The sequence below is a fragment of the Rhamphochromis longiceps genome, linkage group LG9, assembly GCF_057381845.1.
Source record: "Rhamphochromis longiceps isolate RC_006_pf linkage group LG9, R_longiceps_female_GT1.1, whole genome shotgun sequence".
NCBI classification, from domain to species: domain Eukaryota; kingdom Metazoa; phylum Chordata; class Actinopteri; order Cichliformes; family Cichlidae; genus Rhamphochromis; species Rhamphochromis longiceps.
Window position 1 is genome coordinate 4,943,041 of NC_140565.1, and position 17,515 is coordinate 4,960,555.

Sequence of the window (17,515 nt, forward strand, 5' to 3'; positions counted from 1 at the left end):
CAGCACACAGTGTATATGGAAACTGCATGGATGAGGATAGTTCACAAACGAATGCCGTTGTTGTCTGTGTAACTCAAACTTAACATATTCACACATTTCATAATGATCATCACAGGGTTTAAAATTTATCAGTTTTCAAGGTTTTATTTGGTACCTGGTGCGCCTTTACTATACTACAGAATTAACAGAGGGTGAAGGATGGTCACAGATGGCACAGAGTGGCGAATCCTTCCAGACATTTGCTTGTTACATCCAGAGAAATATGATCATGAATACGAATGAATATGAATATGGCCATTCTTTCCTTTGAGGTAAATTGTTGCCTCACCTTTCCGGTAATTTTCATCTTCATTTCTGTTTACAATTAAAAGCCTTTACATTCTATTGTTTCTTTGAAGTTACACGTTCTTAAGGCATTTCTTGTGGTACCAAATTGTTAGTAATAAATAACTGTATCCGTGCTTTCTTTGAAACTCCAAAGTGTAACTGTACCAAGTTTGATCCAGGCCTGGGTGTTGTTGCCAGTTTTTTCTTTTTTTAATAATAAAAAGCACATAATACACCTAATAGTCTACGCTCCTTTAAAATTCTCTGGCAAGATGCTCAGCTATAAAAGGCCCATTACTGTCAAATTATCATCAAAGGTTATACAACCTGTATTGATTTGGAAGAAGGTGGTAAAGAACTGTACACCAGTATATTAACTTAAATATCACTGATTAAGCAACTGTTCAGTAGAAGTCTCTTAAAGACATTATAGATGTATACATTAGTCTTACTGCTCACAGAAGAAAAAACCCACATAGATTGTGTTATTTATTAATTAATTGAATTTTAGTAGATTTCCAGAATCAGTTGGGACTTTTGGTAAAAACTGCCAGCAAAATCCCGTTGGCGTCGGCACTTTGGTCCATTTATAACAAACGTGTGCTGAGGAAGGCTCGTGTTATTAGTAATTGTTTTAACCATCCACTTCGCAGTGAGTTTGACTTGTTGCCCTTTGGCCGTCGTTTTAGAGTACCTGTGAGGAAGTCCAAAAGTCCATTCATCCCTGCTGCAACCCGTCTCCTTAATGGCAAATAACTGTCTTGTGGCTTTTTATTATAGTTTTGTTTACTCTTATTGTTGCCCTGCTGCTAAACTAATTTCCCTTTGTGGGACAATAAAGTATTTGAATGGAATTGAAAACTGATAATTTAAATATTTCTAGAGTAGGCTTAACATCATTCTTCCTGATGTCCAAGAACAACATCGATATGCTGGTCCAGTGGTTGTTATTGGGACCTGACGTCTCCAAAAATGTTGGAGTAGTTTTGCCATTAGGCTCTTGACAACCAGATATTTGAAGATTATGCCACTACATTCATGCCTTAAAGAAAAAGGTGTGTTTGGTGACACTGAAACAGTCGGATTTCAAAATGTTACTTGCTTTGCTTCATCATTTCTGCACGAGATTTAATTCAAAATACATTCAGGGATACCCGACTGTCGGTCAACATCACTATTCATGATGTACTGAAGCACAGGGACCATGAATATAAATAAATATGCTTTTTTAAATAAGTTAATTATGAGTTAATGATACGTGTTACTTAATTATGCATTTAATAAATTATTTCCACTTTTATTTAATTAATGACACCTTTAATTCTTTACTTATTTGATGATGTATTTATTCATATCAATTTTGTACTTTTAGCCCTCCATAAACCAATCAACTCTTTGAATTTATTTAAAAGATTACAAGATTTCAAAAAATAGTTTAGAATGATTGTAAAGACACAATTTGAGCAAAAGCCATATTACGGTTATGAGAAAACATCAAACTTTTAGAAAATAAAACTACTTTGTAAAACAAGTAACATTTGTAAAACCACTGTTTTTGATGAACAGTGGTTCTTCATCCACTGACTGAGAGGCTACATCAAGGCCCAGAAGAAATAATAAAACATTTGATAAACTGGACGTAAGGAATAATAATAATGGATTGGATTTATATAGCGCTTTTCAAGGCACCCAAAGCGCTTTACAATGCCACTATTCATTCACTCTCACATTCATACACTGGTGGAGGCAAGCTACAGTTGTAGCCACAGCTGCCCTGGGGCAGACTGACAGAAGCATCGGCCCCTCTGGCCAAGACCAGTAGGGTAAAGTGTCTTGCCCAAGGACACAACGACCAGGACAGAGAGCCCTGGGATCGAACCGGCGACCTTCCGGTTACAGATGCGATTCTCAACCCCCTGAGCCACGGTCGCCTGTTAGGAAATTCCACACATTTTGAATGAAAAATGATTTGTAAGTATTTATTTGTATTGATTTGATTTGATTTGATTTGATATACCTTTATTAGTCCCACAAGGGGAAATTTCATAAGGCTGCCGACCTATTGCATGCAATGGCGGCGCCATCTTACCCTCCGACCATACATACATTACACAAACATCACATTGGGGAGACAGGTCAGAGAGGTATAACAATGGAACATGCACCACATGAGGAAGGATAAGGAGAAAAAAATAACTCCTCCCAGACTGAGCTCCAACAGGGAGATCAGTTTGAGAACAGAAAAAAACACCTCTGCACATGAAAAAACTCTTAATACACCAAAGAAACACATGACAAGCAACAGGGGTGAGTAAAGGGTGAGAGACAGCTGATTTAGACAGTACATCCGGGGGTGCGTGCGCTGGTCTCCTTGATCCACCGTCAGCATCGGAAGGGAATAAGCGTCGAAGGCGCTTGGAAAGGGAGGGGGGATGAGTGTGTGCATATCAGTGTATATGTATGTGTGTGTGTGTCCAGAGTTCAGCTGAGACAGTGTCCTTCACCCTGCCAGGCTAAGTAAACAGTCTTCCAGCCAACCCAGGTGGCCTTGTAGGGAATGGGAAGGAACAGACTCAACACAGTCGTTATCAGGGTGTTGTTGTTCAGCTCCAGCCTTGCGACCGCAGCTGGCACCAAAGGGGTCTCCGCATAAGTGATGGTGGTTTTTACTTTAGTGCGAACAGCTCATTTGAATTTCAAAGCAGTTCTACAGTCCAACACTGGTCTCTCAATCTCCCGTTGGATAGCCGCAAGCTTCGCCATACTTGCGTTCTGTGATGTTGTCATTTCTTGTGCTCAAGGAGCCGATTCTGAGAACTCACGGCAATGTGCCTCCCCGAGATGTCATCCAATTTGCGCCCAGAGATGTTATTCCGAGCGAGCCCTTCCGAGATGTATCCAGTATCCATGTATCCTGAGTATTCACAGCAGCCATAGCCTCTCCAAGATCTTATCCGTGCTGACTCAATGAGCCCATTTTGAGAAACTCACGCCTCTCCCATCGTTCCAATCCCAGCGGGCAGCCTTGTGGGGGTTTGAACAGCCGGTTCTGCTTTCTTAATTCTTCAATAAGTCAGGACCAAGCCAGCTCCGATCAGCCAGAACCCTGTTACCATGGTTCCTGTTACCATGGTTCCGAATGCACTCGCTCCCGCTGCTGAACCAGCACCACTGATACTCTCTGAGCATGATGTGAGGAAAGCTCTGAGGGCAACAAACTGCAGGAAGGCAGCGGGACCAGATAGCATACCGGGACGTGTGCTAAGAGTATGTGCAGATCAGCTGACCACAGTTTTCACCAGCATCTTCAATGCCTCTCTGGCCCAGCAGGTAGTCCCCACCTGCTTTAAAACATCAGTGATTGTTCCGATCCCGAAGAACACTCGCCCAGCCAGTCTAAATGATTATCGCCCAGTAGCCCTAACATCTGTAGTGATGAAGGGTTTTGAGAGGCTCATGAAACCCTTCATCAGTTCCTTCCTCCCTCCTGACTTCGACTCACTGCAGTTTGCATATCGGACAAATAGATCTACCGGAGACGCTGTAGCACAGGTCCTGCATACCACACTGAGCCATCTAGATGAGGGATGTGGAAATTATGTGAGAATGCTGTTCATAGATTACAGCTCAGCTTTCAACACCATAGTGCCCCACACCCTCTCGGGTAACCTCCAAGATCTGGGATGTAGTACATCTTTGTGCAGGTGGATTTATAGCTTCCTGACCGCGAGGCCACAGTCAGTGAGAATAGGGGATGTGTACTCCCATACACTCTCACTGAACATAGGGGCTCCCCAGGGATGTGTACTGAGCCCCCTTCTCTACTCCCTTTACACCGCGGACTGCACGGCCAGACACCCCACTAATTCCATTGTGAAGTTTGCTGACGACACAGTGGTGGTGGGACTCATCTCCAGGAATGACGAAAGGGCCTACCGGAGTGAGGTGGATGGACTAGCAAAGTGGTGTGAGGCAAATCACCTCTCCTTGAACATCAGCAAAACAAAGGAGATGGTGATCGACTTTAGAAGACAGAGAGGTGATAAAACTCACACCCCAATTCAGATCAATGGAACCCCCGTGGAGAGAGTCTCCAACTTCAAATACCTCGGTGTTCACATCAACGAGGACCTCACTTGGAGCACACATACGGAATTCCTTATTAGTAAAGGCAGACAGCGCCTCTATCACCTGAGGCGTCTAAAGAGGTTTAAGATCTCCAAGAATATACAGAGGAGATTCTACACTGGTGTCATTGAGAGCATTTTGTGCAACAACATCATGGTGTGGTACGGAAACTGCACAGTACAGCAACAGAAAGCCCTGCAGAGGGTTGTGCGCACAGCTGAACGCACTATGTGAACACCTCTACCAGCACTGCAGGACATCTACGCTGAAAGGTGCAGATCCCGGGCCATCAGGATCACTAGGGACTCCAGCCATCCCGCCCATAAACTGTTCAGGCTGCTGAGGTCAGGGAAACGCCTCTGTAGCCTGAAAACAAGAACAGAAAGGTTCAGGAGGAGTTTCTACCCACAAACAGTGAGACTCCTCAACCAAAAACGCAAACCGGATAATATGCTGGACAATCTCACACATAGTACATAATTCGCACTTTACTTTCTTCTTTCCTGAACCTTATCTTATCTTATCTTATCATATTATATACATTTGTACTTATGTAAATATGTATATTTTTATAGTTTTTCAAATCATTACAGTGCAATACTTTGCACGATTATGGATATACTTATAATCACAAACACATGGCTGTTACACCTGTTACACTTTTTTATATATATTATACAGGATATTATACACTTTTACATTTTTATATATGATTCTTACTCCTTAGTTTAGGTAAAAGTTTTTCTAGTATGTTTCTCACAGTCGGGGGGAGTATTTTTTAGCCAGGAAAAACATTTCACTGTATGTTGTACTAGCTATAACTACATGTGACAAATAAATAAAGAATGAGAATGAATGAATAGGTAGATATCTTCAGCACTCAGGCTCACCCGAGCCCAAACTTCTCGTTGAGAAAGGGGTGTCAATTGCATTTAGGGACCAGTTGATCCAATCCATATTTCTTCTTTTAGGTTTTAGAGAACAGACTGTGAGAGAGTGTTCCAGGGAAAAGTAATACAAAAAACACGAGACTAGACAAGACACCGATTAACACTGACAAATACTGTGAAAGGTGTCAAATTTAGATGGGCATCAGATTTGGATTAGTCATTTCCACAAGGCATATAACAGGAACAATGCTGATAGAAGCTGAGACCAAGTATGTTTGGGTAAGAACCCATCAGAATAAAATATCCCCACGCCCTCATTAGCTGTTTATTCCCCTTTTCAGTGGCTAAATGGTTAAAGAAACACTTGTAGTGTGTGGTCATCCTGGTGTGGTCGTTTTAGATGTTGTGGATGGTCATTTAGAAGCTTTATTCCTTAGACTGTGTTACCACATTTAGACTCATCACAGCTGAACAATCAAGCTGCATTTTAATGGCATTTACACAGTCATGTTAGCTAAGAATCTAACTATGGCTTGGGCAGTCTATGAGTCAGTTAGAGAGTCTATCAGTCAACAAGCAAATCAGAAAGCAAGTTATATACTGGAGCCCACGGACAAATAAGCAAGCGAGTCAAAGAGACGGTCAGCCAGCAAGGGATCAGCAGCAATAGATAGAACTGGCATGAAGCCAGTTTGAGCTCCCTGTGGAGGTGCTGTGGTGAATCACCTCCCTGCCTCACTGAACCTGGCTGCTTCACTGGCCTGGAATCAATATTTCACATCACTGTTTCACCGAGCCAAAAACATTTTGGCAAAATGAGAAGTGTTGTGTTAGGTTAAGTAGGACAAAATGAAAAGTATTCAATATGGGTCTATTCTATCTCAGCATGCACCAAGAAACCAGCAAAAAGGTCTCCGCAAGCTTAGATACTTTCACTCATTATGTTTCCACATGATTCATTCTGCAGTTACTTCGACTTTGGAGGATGGAAAAAGGGAAAACTCAAAGTGGCATCATGTATTGCTTTAAACACTATGTACAGAATTCAGACGACTCAAAATCTCCCCTGGAAACCTTCTTCTCCAAAGCTTCCCTCTTTAGATAGATGATTCCAAATGACATGTAAAGACACAGTGACCTTGTCAAGCAAACGATCACAGGAAGTGGAAGAAAGTGCTTTTAGCTACAGCGATGGTGAAATGAAATAATAAGCTAAAGCTCTTTTTGTGTATTCTCTCTATATATGTGTATGTTCAGTTGTGTTATTAGAGACTTCTTACATTTTCCCCTCTGCTCATCAATTAAAATGCACAGCAGAACACAAAACAACAACAATAATAATTCGCAAATGCTCTTCCTTTGTTGTTTTCTAAAAATAGCACAGGAGCACAGACTTTACCTTTAGTATGCTTGCTGGCAAGGTTAGTTTGAAAGTGAAAAACAGCTCACAAAAAAGCTGAAGGAATCTGTGAGGTTATGAGAATAATTTCTGCAGACGGTGTTGTTTTCCCGTACTATGTGGATTGCTTACATCATTTCAGGGTTAGGAATGGAACAAATGGAAACAATCCTGCACCCAGTGCATGCAAGAAGGTGACAGACTCATATGCAAGTACTGCAGATTTATACAGTCTTTCAAAGTGACTGGCACTGTTGGGAGGAGATAACTGTTGTACTTTAGATACAATTCCCACACATATTACTGTTATCTGGGGATACAATGCCATTATGAAATGGAGGACAAGAGGGTGAGAAAATAAATCATCAAAAGCACATTAACAAGACACGTTAATTTGTATAGCTTCTTTGGACCATAAAACCCATGTAAAGATAAATGCACTAACGTTATGTCACTCGGTTAGTAGATCCCAGTGTAAAGGCTCAAAGTGCTACTATCTTGGTGTTTAGAAACTAAATGCTACACGTGAATAACGGACGGACAGTACATCCTCATATGATAGCAATTGTCCTTGGCAAGGTATGCCCACATCATTTTTAACTCCGATCAGCATCATCATTTAGAAAACAAGAATCATGTTCTAAAATTACAGTTAAGATTTTACCTATTTCAGAATCAGAATCAGAATCAGAATACTTTATTGATCCCTGGGGGAAATTATTTTTTGTTACAGTGCTCCATTTTAAACCAACATTAAGACAAGACAGACAATACGCTAACTAAGAATAGTACAATATATACATATATATACATACATACATACATAAGTCACTTATAAATAAATAGTTGGAAAAGAAACATGTGTAGCTGTAGCAGCAAACAGTGTGTTAAGTGGATGCGTTGTACAGGGAGATGGCCACAGGCAGGAATGATTTCCTGTGTCGTTCAGTGGTGCTTTTCGGTAATCTCAGTCTCTCACTGAACGAGCTCCTGTGACTGACCAACATGTCATGGAGTGGGTGGGAGGTGTTATCCAATTTCACTGTTATTTTATAAAAAAGTGGTCTCACATATCTGATGTGTCCACACACCAGTGAACACACCAGAGAGCAACTTTCAGTTGGTTGCAGACTGGAACAGTGAGAGATTTAACTACCAACCTTCCAACTACTAGATAACTTGCTCTATCTAACGAGCTACAGCGAGCCACATTTGTACCTTTGTGACCCTCAAAGGATGACATGATTACATTTAGCTCTAATAATTTTGTCCCTGTCTGCCAACAGGGACAAAAATAGACTTTTACTAGATAAGTGGAAAAAAGGATGGATGGATATTTGCTTGGGTGTTATTACAGGTTTTCTTTTGACTTTTCCATTGCACCCATTTCTTATGATTCTGTCACAAAAAAATGACTTATTTATATCTCTGTGTTGTGTATTTTTTTTTACTGTTAAGCCATATTGCTCAGGGTTTTCTGTCCTGATGCTTGATTTCTTCAGTCTACCCATCCACGTTTTCCTTTTATAATCAAATCAAATCAAATCACTTTTATTGTCACATCACATGTGCAGGTACATTGGTACAGCACATGTGAGTGAAATTCTTGTGTGCGAGCTTCACAAGCAACAGAGTTGTGCAAAATACAATAATGTAAACAAGCAAAATACAAGAATGGCTACATCTGAAACTAATAAATATATGTACAATATATAATAGTATATGCATTTCTGGATGTGTATACTAAATATTTTTCTACGTGTATGTGTGTGTGTGTGTGTGTGTGTGTGTGTGTGTGTGTACACATATTTTACAAATTAAATAGAGTAAACAATAAATAAAATATATAAAATAAAATATACAGAGTGAGACATGTGCAAAACAGTGGCATTACTGTACAGTATGGAGTGCATAATGTTAAAGTTCCAGTAGTGAAGCTGAGGTGTCTATGACGTGTTCAGCAGTCTGATGGCCTGATGGAAGAAGCTGTCTCTCAGTCTGCTGGTACGGGACCAGATGCTGCAGAACCTCCTTCCTGATGGAAGTAGTCTGAACAGTTTATGGCTGGGGTGACTGGAGTCCTTGATGATCCTCCCCGCTTTCCTCAGGCAGCGCTTCCTGTAGATGTCTTGGAGGGAGGGAAGCTCACCTCCAATTATCCGTTCAGAGCACCGCACTACTCGCTGGAGAGCTTTGCAGTTGTAGGCGGTGCTGTTGCCATACCAGGTGGTGATGCATCCAGTGAGGATGCTCTCAATGGCACAGTGATAGAAGGTCCTGAGGATGCGGGGGCTCATGCCGAATCTTTTCCGTCTCCTGAGAAAGAAGAGGCGCTGCTGCGCCTTCTTCACTGTTTTGTTTGTGTGTACTGACCACGTAAGATCCTCAGCCAGATGTACGCCAAGGAACCGGAAGCTGCTCACTCTCTCCACAGCAGCGCCGTTGATGGTGATGGTGGTGTGTACTTCTCTGCACTTCCGGAAGTCCACTATCAACTCCTTTGTCTTTGCGACGTTGAGGGTGAGATGGTTGTCTTGACACCAGTGGGTCAGGGCGCTGACCACCTCCCTGTAAGCCGTCTCATCACCGTTGGTGATAAGACCCACCACTGTAGTGTCGTCCGCAAACTTCACAATGATGTTGGAGCTGTTAGTGGCTGTGCAGTCGTAGGTGTAGAGTGAGTACAGGAGAGGGCTCAGTACACACCCCTGTGGAGCACCAGTGTTCAGTGTGATGGGGGATGAGGTGATGCTGCCCAGTCTGACCACCTGGCGTCTGTCAGACAGGAAGCTAAGGATCCAGCTGCAGAGGGAGCTGCTCAGTCCTAGATCCTGCAGTTTCCTGTCCAGCTTCGAGGGAACGATGGTATTGAATGCTGAGCTGTAATCTACAAACAGCATTCTCACATACGTGTCTCTCTTCTCCAGGTGTGACAGGGCAGTGTGTAGTGTCAGGGCTATGGCATCATCAGTGGACCTGTTGTGGCGGTATGCGAACTGTAGAGGGTCCAGTGAGTCGGGTAGTGCAGAGCAGATGAAGTCCCTGACCAGCTTCTCGAAGCATTTGCTTACGATGGGGGTCAGGGCTACAGGTCGCCAGTCGTTCAATGAGGAGATGGTGGAGGATTTGGGTACAGGGACGACGGTGGCCATTTTGAAGCAGGCTGGGACTACAGACAGAGAGAGGGAAAGGTTGAAGATGTGTGTGAACACTCCAGCCAGCTGAGCCGCGCATGACTTGAGGACACGGCCGGGAATCCCGTCCGGACCAGTAGCTTTGCGTGCGTTCATGGTGTTATAAGTTATAAGTTATAAGTTTCCTATTTTACTTTTACTAGCTGTGGCTGTGGTGGCTGTGGCTCAGGTGGTAGAGCAGATCAGCTACTGATCGGAAGGTTGGTGGTTTGATCCTAGACTTCCCCAATCTGCATGTCAAGTGTCCTTGGGCAAGATACTAACCCCAAAACTGCCCTCCGATGCGTTCATCGGAGTGTGGCTGTGGGTGAATGTAGATTAGTTTGCACTTGTGTTTAGAAGTGAATGGGTGAATGAGGCATGTTGTATAGAGCGCTTTGAGTACTCTGGGAGAGTAGAAAAGCGCTATATAAGAATCAGTCCATTTAGCTCTAAATTTTAGACACAGCCAACTAGGAGTACCGTCATCTTTTGCTACAGTATTTAAATCTTACTTACAATAAATAAATAAATGAATGAACATCCTCCAAGTAAAATAAAACATAATTTAAGCTTAATTTAACACTTACTTTGATTTTGTGCACATATACTGGAGCATGGGTAGAGAATGGACACAAACACAGTGAGAACATGGACTCAATCGGTAAATATACATGTGAACTGTCTAATTAAACTAAGCCCTAAATATGTATTTTGCTAGTTTTTTCTTTTTGCCAGACTCTCCAAATTGACCAGCAGATAAAAAAAAAAGGTTTTTGTTTTTCTTCTTCTTGTATTGTGGTTTCCATGTAAAAGAAAAAAAATGAAATTAACTTTTGGGCAAACCTCCGATTTACTGGACACAACTGGCAGTCTTTATAACTTATGAAGGACTATGATGACTACAAGATGTTGCTTCAGAGATTTCATATGAACATGGTGCAGTGCTGATAGTGTGGCTGATCTTTTCTTTTACCTGATAGAATCATATCTATGGTACATGTGCCTTCCCTTATTGTTTGTGTTCTCTCAGATAAGCAAACTGAAAAATGGCTTTGGAAATCCCACACGAAACAATGGAAAGCAGCACAACAGCAAATCAATAATGTATGAATAACAATCTCTGTGCTGTTTTGTACGTGGCTTGATCACCAGATTCTGGGGGGACTAGAGCGTAATAATTCAGAGTCAGTTCAGCAGATTTTGAAGTGCATCTGGAAGACGTCACAACTAACACTAAAGAAATGATCCTACGCAGCTGTGCAGGGTGGTGTGCAGTGACCCATCATTGTTGGGTTATATCCAGAAGGAGGTCATCATGACCTAATCAAGCAGCCCTGCCTCACTGCATTATACTGCTGCTGTATTTGGTTGTAAAAATAGCAGGCTGTCTTTTATCAATGCTTCTTGGGTCTTCAATAGGGAGTTCGGCCAACAACTACTTTGGATTTGAATCTTTTGAATTCTATTATTGCTACTTTTCCTTTCCTTTAGGTTGTGTGTATAACGCAGGATGTGAGTTACAAATAAATGCTGTATTGCACACATGAGCTATGTTAGATATCCTCAGAGTTTTTCAGTTTTGTTCAGTTTAGGTTGTGCAATTTTCCCTACTCTATGAATTGAAACATAATCCCAAAGCACAATATTTTTATTCTGGACAGATGGCAAGTGTTTTTTAATCAACTGTTGCTCCATTTTCATCTGAAAAACACTCAACTTCTCCTATAAAACTACTTTTGCTTTGCAAACTTCAAGTGTTATTATTTTGCACTCATTGAGCCATAAATACTGCACTGTGAAACGGAGAATTGCATCTCACCTGTCAGTTAAACCTTCCTGTTAGCTGAACTCTGCTTAAGCTAAACTCCTGTTAACAGTCATTATAAAGAGTTCTAAAGGGGTAGATATCAAGTGACTTTGTTTCAGACCCTTAGTTGCCCTGCTGAAATTAGGAGTTAAAAGATACATGCAACTAAAACATGACAACACACTCTGCTAGATAGTCAGTGTTTTGTGGTACTTAAGAGGGAAGTGTTAGAGCTACAGCGAGATTTTTAATGAGGATGTCTTTCTTCCACAGCAGAACACAGGTGCTGTCTGCAGCCCTTTTCAGACATGACACGCTCAGAATAGTTTACTAATTATTGGATTCTACTAGAGCATCACTACTGCATCATTCATAGTTTAAAATATTTTCTTTCTTACACAGGATCTTGGCACAGCCTCTCATCCTGTATTTGAAACAATCTACCTTCCCTTGCCTTTAAGCCAGCTTTCAGACGGAGCTTTTGTGATCGCAGTCAGAGCTGAGTGTCCATGAGAGGTCCATGTAATGATGGCGGTTTCTTAGTGACATCATACAGAGTCAAGAACAGAAAAAACTAGAGCAGTTTGAAAACTTTGGCAAAACAGTAGATGTAGGATGAACACAGTGGTGCAGCATGGCAACTCAAAGCCCTGAGAAAAACAATCTTTCATGGTTTTACTTTTATTGACAAAGAATGATGAAAAATAGAAAATGAAGTCAAAGGCACATCCTCCATCCTGAGGTAATTAACAGTTTGCAACAGTGAAATCACAGTTAAAGCTGCGTACTTTTATATACAGAGTAGATTATTGTAAAATAGTTCAGTAGATATGCAGATTTTTTTGTCCTGTATCACTGCATCTGTGCTTTTCTGCGGCTTCTAGCTGGAAGCTGATTAATTATTCTCTGTGTGAAGGATGTTTTGGCCTAGAGTGATTGCTGCTCCTCTGTGGCACTCCTGTTCTCTAGATCACCTCGAGCCAAATGAGATGTGGTGGGGAGGAATAAAGGGTCAAAGCCCTCCATCTCTGCACCACCATCCCTTCCTTACGTCCCCTAACCCTCAGCAGCCTTGACAATCCAGAGCTGCGAGGAACAGTGGGCTCCCCTGGTACAGTTTCTTCTTAGAACTGTACCAGTTCTAAGAATGATTCCAGTATGACACAGGAATCTAGTAAATGTTAATATAGTTTACTGAATAATGTGATTTTTTTTAATGAATATTACTGAAATCCTGCTTTATTTCATGGTATTTCTTTCCCTATCTAAGAATTCAACACTAAAAGTGTCCTAGTATTACGTCCACAGACATCTGCTGGGCCGATTGTACAGCTGTCATTTGTTACTTTGCTCTCATCAGTTCTGGCTCAATGTTTCCAAGACGCAAGCGGATCACACTGTAGGCTGAGGAGGTTGTGTTCTAGTTTGCAGTTGTTAGTCATGTCAGATGCTCAGTAAACAGTCAGAGTTGCCCGCAGTGGTGATAGCAGCTTGTCAGGTCTTAGGCAATGCTAACTGCCCATGCAAAATGTTTTCAGAGCAGTCCAAAAGCCTTTATTTACAGTTTTCCAGGATTTCAGTAAAGGTGCTAGAATTAAATGAATGTATTTATAACATCAATCACACATAGATTAACATTCCCCCTGTTTATATAGGTAAAGGCACATAAGACGACTTGGTTTGCATCTCTTTGCAGTCAGTTTATATGTCTCTCTCTTCTCTTTGTCTCTCTGTTTATGTGTTTCATTTGCATTTCTTTTTGGTCATGTTTAGACTCAGTGACACCTTTTTTCTGACTCTTTCCAATCGCTTTTTGGGCTAATTTGCATTTTTTTTCTTTTTTCTGCCTTTTAGTGTTTGGTTTTGGTCTCTTTCTGGTCATTTTCACTTTCTTTGTAGTTGTCTGCCTCTCCTGGTTTAATCACAGCACTTTGTGTTTCTTTGTAGACAATTTCAAGTCTATTTTTGGTCGTTTGAATTTCTTTCTAAAATTCACATGTTTAGAAACAGGTTTTCTGGGATTAGGTGTGTGGAGTATTTGAAACCCTCAGCCTGTGCAGCAGACACTTTCTTTTCCTTCAACCATTACAAGCTGAATCTCTACAATTTTGCTTCATTTTTGTCAATCTCATATTTCAAGTACAGTGGTCCCTCGCTGTAACGTGGTTCACCTTTCGCGGCCTCACTGTTTCACAAATTTTTTTTGTGCAATTTTGCTTTTTTGTGTTTGTTTGTTTGTTTTTTTACAGGGCATTGTGTTCTGCCTCCTGATCGGCTGTAGACCATTGTCAGTCACTCTCCTCCGTGCTGTGTCTCCCATACAGAACAGAATGCATTCAGCTTGTCACATTTACATAAATCTTCGATCGCTAGCAGTGTGACTCTGAAGTGCTGTACTTTATGTCTGCAAGTTTTCTCCCCAACAAACACAACAATGTCGACAAATGTTTTACACGGTCAAAGGCACCTGCGGTAGCACCCAAAAGGGAAAGATGCTACCATCACACAAAAAGTTGGACATCTGGACATGCTAAAGGAAGATAGAAGCTACCGTATTATAAGGTGCCTGAATATAAGGCACATTAAGCGATCAGATATGTCAAACTTTCCCCAACTCATTCTTCTTGCTTCCGTACCATTGATTCATTAATGTTGAATTTTCTGGCAGATTTTTTTTTTTAAATGTCTTTTTAGCTTGACTAAATAAAAACATAAAAGCTTTTTAAAATGGTAAATGGTCTGTATTTGTATAGCGCTTTACTTGGTCCTAAGGACCCCAAAGCGCTTTACACTATACACAATCATCCACCCATTCACCCATTCACACACACGTGATGGCAAGCTACATGTAGCCACAGTCGCCCTGGGGCGCACTGACAGAGGCGAGGCTGCCGGACACTGGCGCCACCGGGCCCTCTGACCACCACCAGTAGGCAACGGGTGAAATGTCTCGCCCAAGGACACAACGACCGAGACTGTCGGAGCCGGGGCTCGAACCGGCAACCTTCCGATTACAAGACGAACGCCCAACTCTTGAGCCACGATCGCTCCTAAAACCTACTCAACTGTCTATATACTGTACGTAGCAGGAGCTGTATGGGCTACATTTAGACTCTACTCCATCTAGACCATATGTTGGACAGAACCTGAAATACAGATGTGGGTGTAAAACAACAAGAAACCACATGTCGAGCAAAATAAACCAGTTGTGTATATATATATCATTCATTTTGAACACACTCGCACAAAATAATAAACAGAAAGAGCTAGCAGGATGACACAGTGTCATAGTTCTTGAGTAAAGCTAACACGAGGATTTCATTGAAATAGAAAAAAAAGATCAGAAGTTAAATTGCTTCTGAGAGTATTTGCAATAATCAGAATCTTTCTTCTAAAAAGTGTCTTGAAGTAGCACTTTCATTTACCACCTTCAACCCACAAGCACCTGCTGTTGCTGCAGAGATCGTGTTGTTTTTCTTTTTCAAATGCCTAACGGTGTTAGACTTATATGTCGGCAGCTATAGTCACACACTATATATACCCAAGTGCGCCTCAGCTTAATGGCACACACTAATGACAGGACATCAGCCCGCATTTACTAAACATGTATGTGCAGATTTGCAACAGTAACTAATTTTACGACTTCACTTTACAACTATTTTTCTTAGTTACCAAGTTGATACTGTAATTACTGCATTACTGCATTGTTGATACAGGGCGATCGTGGCTCAAGAGTTGGGAGTTCGCCTTGTAATCGGAAGGTTGCCGGTTCGAGCCCTGGCTTGGACAGTCTCGGTCGTTGTGTCCTTGGGCAAGACACTTCACCCGTTGCCTACTGGTGGTGGTCAGAGGGCCCGGTGGCGCCAGTGTCCGGCAGCCTCGCCTCTGTCAGTGCGCCCCAGGGTGGCTGTGGCTACAATGTAGCTGCCATCACCAGTGTGTGAATGTGTGTGTGAATGGGTGGATGACTGGATATGTAAAGCACTTTGGGGTCCTTAGGGGTCCTTAGGGACTAGAAAAGCCATTTACCATTTACTGTAGAGATTTGAAAAAACTTTAATCCTCACCTTAAGCTAAGGTTTAGCATTATCTTATCCAAGTCAGGCACCAAATATTATAATTAGGAGCCTTAAAGTAAAACTACAGCATTTTTTTCTTCTTGTATTGAGAAATACCTCAAATTTTAAAAAAAAAAAATAGATCTGTGATATGTCTAAGGAGCTTGGAAAGAAAGGTGACTGGACTTCTTTAAATTTCTTGAAGATGTTTCATCTGAAAAGCTTCAGTTCTAAGAGCAACTGGTGGAGAGAAGACAGATGGTTTGAAAGAGGAGTGAAAGAAGCCATCTATGTCCACTCTGAACGACCATCTTTGAACAGAGGCGGTGGCTTACAACACCAACTGTCTATCATCTATAATCCAGTTCTGAGATCCTTCCAAGATGCCTTAATGCCCACTCACATCCTGGGCCATTTGACCTCAGGAAGTCACATGGTAGGGTGGGGCCAGGCTTCACAATGGATTCACCCAAAACCTTGGCTGATTGTGACCCACACCCATTTTCACACCTTGGCTCCTGTGATTAGGTAGACAATCAATAAGGGGTCCATGACCCTCTTGTGGGGACACTCCCCTAGGGCTTAAATTCTTGGACTCTCCACCACTCGCTGTTCTTAGAACTGAAGAAGCTTCTCAGATGAAACGTCTTCAAGTAAACTTAAAGAAGTCCAGATGCTTTTCTTTCCAAGCTCCTTAGACTACGATGACCTGGATGACTGAAAACCTTCACAGAGTGAATGGTGTGATATGGTAAAAACAAAAAGTATTTAGCTCAAGGAAAGAACCACCATACTTGACAGTATACGTGAGCTTCATTGATGTCAGATTCAACTTTAAGAGAAAGAACATGGTGATTATTTAATTTGATTTGTTATTACATGTTTATGGACAAACTCTTTCTCACTAAGAGCCTTTTTTTAATGCTCCAGTTCTTGTATTTCCAAACATGAAAAGTCATTTTTTCATATGTGCTGTAGGCCTTAAACAAGCTCATAGGAAAGGATTTGTGTTCCTGTAGAGAGTTTTGGTCACGGGGAAGAAAATAGAATAGTAACAGTGTTTTTGTGCTTCTGTTTCTTATCTTTACAGGTACAAGAATATCATCCAGCTATGGACTGGCTGTCCTCCTCGTGGCGTGTGGTTTGGTGAGGAATGCCTTGTTATAATTTGAGGAACTGACATGGTTTGCACCCAGGTCTCTCTCTCTCTCTCACTCACTCTCTCTTTTTCTGTTTGCTCTCAAAGCGAATGAGAAAAAAAATGCCTGTTTTACTCCCTGCCCCTCCCCCCCCCCCCCCCCCCCCCCCCCCTTACCCCACACACATCTCTCCACCATATTGCGGACAGCACAGTTGCCCCCCCCCCTCGTGTCCTAGCCACTACTGCTCTTGCACCCAGCACATTGTTATTAGCCAATGTAAACACCAGTCACATTTAAAGCTGTCGGATTACCTTTTGTACAGACGTCATCCTGACACCACCTGAGGTGCAACGCTCCTATGTGACAACTGGACTCTGTATCTTGTTGGATAAATCTCATGGAAGAATGACTTTCTTATGGTTTCGCTGTTCCAGTTCATGCGTTCATTGCTCAAAAGCGAACAAAAAAAGGAGAGTCTATATTTGTGTAATATATATAATTCTAGATCTGTATCTATATCTGTTTTATTTGAAGCACCTAGAATTACTGTATGTGCTGTATACATAGCTACCACTCACCATATTGACC

At 41.7% G+C, this 17,515-nt stretch overlaps 1 protein-coding gene across 1 annotated transcript in view; it reads left to right on the plus strand.

Annotated features, from left to right (window-relative positions):
* vstm2a (V-set and transmembrane domain containing 2A) overlaps window positions 1-17,137 on the plus strand; it is a 113,257-nt gene extending 96,120 nt beyond the window's left edge. Inside the window, exon 5 of the mRNA XM_085417736.1 lies at window positions 16,876-17,137. Within this exon, the coding sequence (XP_085273862.1) occupies window positions 16,876-16,952 (77 nt within the window). The 3' untranslated portion in view covers window positions 16,953-17,137. The remainder of the gene's footprint in view (window positions 1-16,875) is intronic.
* Window positions 17,138-17,515: the final 378 nt, after the last annotated feature.